The 7,500-nt window shown below is 49.1% G+C and overlaps 1 protein-coding gene across 1 annotated transcript in view; it reads left to right on the top strand.

The window, feature by feature from the left end:
• The window catches only part of ankrd27 (ankyrin repeat domain 27 (VPS9 domain)), a 43,143-nt gene that overhangs the window by 8,559 nt on the left and 27,084 nt on the right, over positions 1-7,500 (top strand). Inside the window, exons 2-5 of the mRNA XM_061222149.1 lie at positions 1,779-1,901; positions 5,697-5,807; positions 6,054-6,210; positions 7,065-7,219. Of these exons, the coding sequence (XP_061078133.1) occupies positions 1,800-1,901; positions 5,697-5,807; positions 6,054-6,210; positions 7,065-7,219 (525 nt within the window). The 5' untranslated portion in view covers positions 1,779-1,799. The remainder of the gene's footprint in view (positions 1-1,778; positions 1,902-5,696; positions 5,808-6,053; positions 6,211-7,064; positions 7,220-7,500) is intronic.

The following is a 7,500-nucleotide window of genomic DNA, read 5'->3' on the forward strand; positions in this document are numbered from 1 at the left end:
CTTAACCACTACGCTACAAGCCGTTTTCTATTCTGGGCTGCCATTATAGGGGCATTTGCTCTTGAAAAAGGATGTGCACTAACTGGCAAAATAATTACTACTAATTGTGATGAATTAGTGTGATTCTACATCCTACATACCTCCTATGGCATTTGATTTGGTCCAATGTGACCAATCTTCTTCTTCTTCTGTGGTACCGCACAGGACGCAGCCTGTATAATGATGTCTCATATCCCCCTGAGGACAATTGAGCTGGTGCTACTGGCTTAACTGATAAACGGGCGGGTTTATAAAGTAACAATTGCAGGAATTCCCCGTGGGATGGTGATTAAATCGAGGATCCCCAGTGCTCATATGTGTTTACTCTGTTTGAAAGAGACGGAGGTAGAAAAAGAGGAGAGTAAGAGAAAGAGAGAGAATGAGTGAAAGAGAAGAAAGAGATGGGGGGGCCAGGTCACACCCTGCTCAGGAAAGTATTTCGTGGTCTTGGTGACATCTCTCTGCTCTGACGGCATTTCCCTCTTGCACAGTGTCAACGTGTTGCTCTTCACAGTAGTAGTACTAGGAAGCAGCCGGGGGCTAAATATAGCGCGTTTCTTGAGAAGTTTTGCCTGAAACTTTTCAGAGCCGAGCCAAGCCGTCTCTACACCAGGAGTGCACAACAAGGGCCGATCCGTTTCACCATTTTGTGCCAACTTCTGGTCTTCATCATTTAAAGATAATGTAAGAAAATGTCTTTCCTCCAGGGTTGAATGATATACGTTTCCTCCCTGTTTGGTGGGTGTGTCGGGGGTGTAGCCCGAATGAATAATAACATAGACCTATGCTTTAAAGCCTGGAGAACGTACAGTCAGTCAGTCCGCCCACGGTTTGTAAGGATGTTCAATGCGCCACCGTTTCTGTTAAAATAAACGGTGTGCTACGTTTGGTTGGGACTGAACGTGGCCTTGCCCTCTCCCTTCAGGTGTCTTTGTATTTTAGAAGCATAGCCTAACTGTCCTGTGCGGTTACCAGGCCGAGGCACTCATCGACATCGGCTGACATGCGTACAGCGTGCAGGTTTTGGGAGACACTGGCGGGTGTATGTGGTGTTTATGATCTCCCGTTCAGTGAGTTTGTGGAGTGCAGTGCGCTACGCGGTTACCAGGCTGAAGCATTCACTGAAATCTGTCGACATGCGTTCAGGTTTTGGGAGAGCGAGTTTGAGGGGTCTCGGGCTGAGGTGCTGCAGTAAGCCGGCCGTTCTGATTTCATGTCCCAGGAAGTTAATCGACTCAGCTGAGAGGCAGCTGGCTGGGGTGGCTGAGCCACAGAGGCTGACACAAGGGCCCTGTTGTTTGCCTCCGCTTCCAGACCACGAAGGAAAATAACAGTTTGATCCGCAGTTCATCCGAGCAAGCGATGTCAAGGGGGCAGCCTGTGTCCCAGTCGCTAAGGTGCATCTCCTGGAAGTTTGGTGGCTCAAGCCACCGTGTAGCCACGATAAGATCCGCACAGCTGTTGGGCCCTGGAGCGAGGCCCTTAACCCCAGATTGCTCCAGGGGGGGATTGTCCCTTGCTTAGTCGAAGCAACTGCAAGTCGCTTGGGATAAAAGCGTCCGTTAAATAACTGTAATGTGATGTCCTTCACCTGTCAGCAGTGTGGTTCCGTCATGGGTGCAGGGCGATTCTGTAGCCTATCACAGCGAATGGCTGATCTTTCGCAGATGTTTGACCCCTCACCCTTCTCATCGTTTGACCCCTGACCCTGTCTCTCTGGCTGTGTGCGTGTGTCACAGGAGCTGGAGACCCTGATCCACATGGCTGTGTATGATGAGAACATCCTGAAGAACCCTTTCTACCTCGCCCTCCACAAGCTTCGCCCGGACCTATGCAGCAGAGTGGCAGAGCTCCACGGCATTGTGAGTGTCTCCCCCCCTACAGGCACCCCGCTGCCACTACCGCTCGGTCGTTCAGCCACTGAAGGACGCTTCCCACAGTGAGCAAACGCCACGGGAGGTAGAGATGCACAACGGGAAGTCTGTCGCCTGGTCACTGGGCTCCAGCAGAGCCGCTGTTCGCTCTTGTCGAGGTCCTGGCCCTAAGGAGGCTCTATGGCAGGGCAGGACAGCGTGGGTGTATGGGGCTGTGTGGTGTATAGGGGTGGTGTATAGGAGTATAGTTGTATTGTATAGGGTTCAGGGGTGGTGTATAGCGTATAGGGTATAAGGGTGGTGAATAGGGCTACAGAAAGGTATCTAGGGGTATGGGCAGTGTGGTATATATGTGTAGGGGGTACACGGGTGGCATATGGGGTTGTGTATAGGGGGAGTGTATAGGGTATGGGGTGGGGTATAGAGGCCTTGGGGTGGTGTATAGGGGTACAGGGGTGGCTTATAGGGTATGGGGTGGGGTATAGGGGCCTTGGGGTGGTGTATAGGGGTACAGGGGTGGCTTATAGGGTATGGGGTGTGGTATAGAGGCCTTGGGGTGGTATACTGGGGTACAGGGGTGGCTTATAGGGTATGGGGTTGCATATCGGGGCCTGTCTTCTCGGCCTGCTGGGCCTGGTTTACCCCCCTCCTCTGTCTGTCGACGGAGGGCAGCGCGTTCTGCTCTGGAGCAGCGGGTTAGCGAGCTCCAGCGTCTCACCTTTCAGACACGATGTGCTGCTTCTCCGCTCCCGCTTCCCCGGCTAATTACAGCCCCGCGGTGTCAAGGGCTCATCAAGGGCCCTTTCAGCCTTCACGCTTACGCACGCTCCGTTTTGTCTGCCCGTGCTCTCTCTTGTGTTCCTGTTACTTTGTGTTCTTTCGCGATGAAGCGCAGTTACTGTCACTGTTTTATTCTTTTCGTTATTGTGACAGGCGCGAGCCTGGTTGCTTGCAGCGATGCGTTGCCGACGTCTCAAAGCACGGCCATGTACGGCTGTCAGACAGTATGTCTGCTGTCTGTGATTTCTATTTTTCTTTTTTTTTTGTTTTCAATAAAAATTTTAATAATAATAATAATAATTATGTTTTGCCAGCAGTCTTTGATGTCATCGGACAGATTATGAGGGCCTGGCAGTAGCTTTAAAAAAAAAAAAAAAAAAAATCATATGATGCATTAAAAATGAAATTGGTAATGCTTCTCCCCGTGTGACAGCTTGGCTTCAGGGGCTGTTTCTGGGGTTCTTAGCAAATGGGAAACTGTGGAGGGAGGAGGGAGGGGGTGGGTTTGAGGGTTTGAGGGTTTGAGGGCTGGAGGGCTGGAGGTCAGGCGGGCTGGGTAGTCAGCAGTTAGCTGGGAGGATTTCCATCCTGGATTTTAACTGGTATTTCAGCGCGGTGGTTCAGCAGTCAGCAGTCTGCAGTCTTCAGTCGGGTGTTTGCAGTGTGCGGTTTTACCATGGCTGCCTTCTCCTTTTTGCACAGCCAGAAGCTCTCTAATTTTGGGAAGTGAAAGGATTTTTTTTTACGAGGGGATTATCCTCTCTGATATGTCTGCCGGGTGCCTTTTTGAAACAGGTTCGGCGGGTGTTCCTTTTAAAGTCTCTGAACACGTGTAAGAATCCAAGTGGTGGTTAACTTTCAGTCAGGGAGTGGTGCCGTCTCATCCTCTTAATTTTCCCTAAAGAAATCACAGGTGTGCTTTAGAATTGGAATGTGCTTTTTTTTCTTTCTTTTTTCTTTCTTTTTTTCTTTAAGGAGAAGGGTTGATGGGGAAAAAAAAAAAGTTTTAATGTCGGTGTCAAAATCGGCAGAAGTGAGTTCTGTGTAATTAGTGTTCAAGTTGTCTTAGTATATTTCTATAATAATAAGTTATGCTCAGTCACAATTAATTTTTCCAAATCGCACAATCCAACACAAACTGTGGTTCGAGAGAGGGCTGTCTCGGTCAAACGCAAGGTTAAAACAAACTACATTTCCCCTCTGTCTGTCATAATAATCTTGGAGGTAGTCATTCAATTTGTCTGGCTCTGGCGCGTTTGAAGCTTTTGGGATCTGATAATGAAATCTGTGAGTGAGTGGAAAAAATCCTCCCTAATTTAAAATGGCTGACTCCATGCTAGCGTCACCTCACAGGCCCTCTGTGTTCCTCTGCGCCCCAAAGCCAGGCCCGACGGCCCCTTTCTCTTCTGTTTGTCTTCGCTTGTTTCCATAGCGGCCCGCTGGGTTTATTCCACTGGATATTAAGCCTAATTCAATTCATCCCCGTTGCTGTCAGTCGCCGACAGCTGCTTGGTTGAACTCGTAAACAGCCCAACCCATCTCCTCTCCCAAGATGGCTGCCTGGCACCAGACATATCAGCCACTAAGCTGTTGCTTAATCTCTGAAATTTTATCTGGTTGGGGAAACCAACTACAACCAAATACCAACTAATTTGTAATTTCCTACACAGGTCTAGCCCTGACTTTGACCACTGATTGAACGTAGCCGATTCTGATTTTGGATAATTTTGTGTTTTTGTTTGATTCTATTTCTTTTCTGTTTTTTCCCTCTCTCTCTTCTATGTGGATGAAATGCATGTGTTTATCATTTAGGGGAGGAGGAGGACTCTTATAAGCCCCTGCGGGTTTCCTTCCTCCTAATATCCTTTTATGTTCTTATGCTTTTTTTGGTGCAAATAATTCCAATCAAATCATATAGAGATCCTCCTGATGGAGGTCTGCTGTACTGTATTTGTGTTTTCCTCTGATGGAGGAACTGTGAAATCTCTGTAAACTTGCTGCTGGAGTTAAGAGATCTCCTTCATCTATGGCCACTGAATTTCCCACCTGAAGAAAAAGCTTTTAGCTCTATACCATTTGTGGTTATGACACTTTTGGAATGACATCTTCTCAAGCAGTAAAAAAAAAACAAAAAAACCCTGTAGTTGTATATAGTTTCTAGATGTTTTTTTTCCCCAAAAAAATATTGTGAGGTCTTTCCTCCTTCCTCCCATTTCCCTTGAGGAAGCTAATGCATGAAATTAGTACATATGACCATCGCCTCCACGTGACAGATTCAGGATCTTTGTAATGAAAGGAAAGCTTTGTGTGAGGCAGCCAACCAGAGAAAAACCCTATTTCCTTCAGCTGTGTCCTCCATGTCTTTGCCTGGCCCCGCCGGTGCAGTAATACGTCTGTTTTACCAGCTAGTTTAATACCTCCGGCCGTAATCTGCTCAACCTGTTTCCCTGTCTTCACCTTGTGACCCCAGGCTGACCTGTGGAGGATGAGCTTTCTCATTATGTCCTGGATCATCCCCGGAGATATTCCCCCACTGGAGTGTGCGTGCGAGGGCGGCCTGTAGTGTAGTGGTTAAGGTACATGACTGGGACCCACAAGGTCGGTGGTTCGATCCCCAGTGTAGCTGCAATAAGATCCCTCGAGCAAGGCCCTTAACCCTGCATTGCTCCAGGGGAGGATTGTCTCCTGCTTAGTCTAATCAACTGTATGCCGCTCTAGATAAGAGCATCTGCCAAATACCATTAATGTAATGTAATGTGTAAGTATGTGCGAGTGTCTGCACAAGGTGGCACTCCCAGCCAAACGTGTGTGTGTGCATGTCTGTGTGCGTGCACGTGTTTTCTCGGTTTCCCCCTCTTCATTTCTTCAATTCTTGCCTCTTTTCCTCGCCTCTCCTGTCCAGAATAAGAGAGTCCTGACCTTGCACGAAAGCTTTTCCGCATAGCTGCACAGCTGCGGTATCCCTGGTGTGCGGATGTCTGATCTGTCCCCTCGGTCCTGCAGGTACTGGTTCCGTGTCGCGGGAGCCTTGCCTTCAGCACCTACTCCCCGGCCCAGTTTGAGGGCTATGTCCTGCAGCCTGTGGATGGGGGCTACCAGACCCTGGATGGGAAGGTAGGGCTCCGCTTCTGTACCTCTGCCTGAGCTTAAGGGTCCCATGTCGTACACCTTTCCACTGTTTTATTTCAGGTCCTGATATCCGTGAGAAGAGGTTTGTGTGGTTTTAAGTACCAAAAAACAACCTCTATCCATTCTCCAGCGCCTCTCTTGAGCTTTACCAAGAACGGACGTTGACGTTGTGTTCCTGGAGATCTCCATTCAAGGACAGTGTGGTGATGATGTGTGGATGTTGTGTTGCAGGAGATCTCCATTCAGGATAGTGTGGTGACGCTGGGCGCTGGCTTTGAGGCTCCGGGCAGAGTCTCCATCTTGTTCGAGGAGACCTTCTACAACGAGAAGGAGCAGAGCTACAGCATCCTGTGCATCGCCCGGCCCATCGAGACTGACCAAAGCCTGGGTACATTACATCGCGGTTATTTAGCTGACTCTTTCATCCAAAGCGACTTACAGTTTATTAGACAAAGCATTACATTACATGACATTACATTACAAGGCATTTAGCAGATGCTCTTATCCAGAGGGACATACAATGAAGTGCAGATCAAACACAGGGAACAAGTGCAATGAGGAGGACCCGAGAGGACAGTACGGTTCCGAGTCCTAGTGTGACCATACAGATACAATCGGAACCCTTGGAAGAAGCGGGGGCAAATCCCCCAGTGCAGTGTGGGGTTAAGCGCCTTGCTCAAGGGACCACAGCTGTACCGATCTGATTGCAGCTACACTGGAGCTTGAACCACAAACCTTCCCGGGTCCCAGTCAAGCACGTTAGCCATTGCTTTTGGTCTCCAGTTTTAAGGAGCCCAACAGAGACCACATAATTATGTGCACGGTCCCCCGTTTTGTGCTGTTCCCTTGCTTGGAGAGGCCTCTGGCCTCAGACTTGGACTCAAGAGCCTAATCCAAGTATGCTTGCTGCTGCTTTGGGGATGTTTTGTGATTTGTTTGTTTTAGTATTGGGGTCAAAGGTCATTAGATTGACTGAGACCCTCATTGCTGCCCCCACAGTCACATAAACTATACCTTACTCCTCCCTCCTGATCCCCCCCCCCCCCCCCTTCCGATATCCCTTTTGTCTTATCCAAACCCTAAAAAATAAATAAGTAAAATGACTGCCCTTCATGCGTATTTTGCTTGTTATGGATTTCATGCTTTAACCTGTGGAAGAGCCTGTGCACTTTCAAGTCGCTTTGGATTAAAAGCGTCTGCCAAATGACTAAAATGCAAATGTAAATGCTGCCCCCCCCCCAGTGGAGGAGGCCCCCACGCCCACGCCGTATTGCCTGAAGAATGTCGACGACGTCAAGGAGTTCCTGGGCCGCCACGCCGAGAAACTGGACAAGTTCATTCAGACCTTCCGGCACTCCTTCAAGGAGCAGGAGAGGAAGGGGCTGCGGCACCACATCGTAAGCCTGCCCCTGTACATGCGCATATATGTATATATATACACACACACACACACACACACACACATATATTTGCACGCACACACGCATATATATTGTCCGTTCAGTGCGCAATTACGCGGGAGCGGTGGTTCGACCCCCCGCTGCTCCGAGCTCAGGATTTACGGAGCTCTAATTCGGCGAGTCGTACGGTAGTTAACTCACAGCAGTGTGTGACCAGGGGGAGCTGTTAAATAAAGCCCTGAGCCAGTGGAGAAATTACACACGGAGCAGGAATCCCA

Source organism: Conger conger, chromosome 15, assembly GCF_963514075.1.
Source record: "Conger conger chromosome 15, fConCon1.1, whole genome shotgun sequence".
Classification (NCBI taxonomy): domain Eukaryota; kingdom Metazoa; phylum Chordata; class Actinopteri; order Anguilliformes; family Congridae; genus Conger; species Conger conger.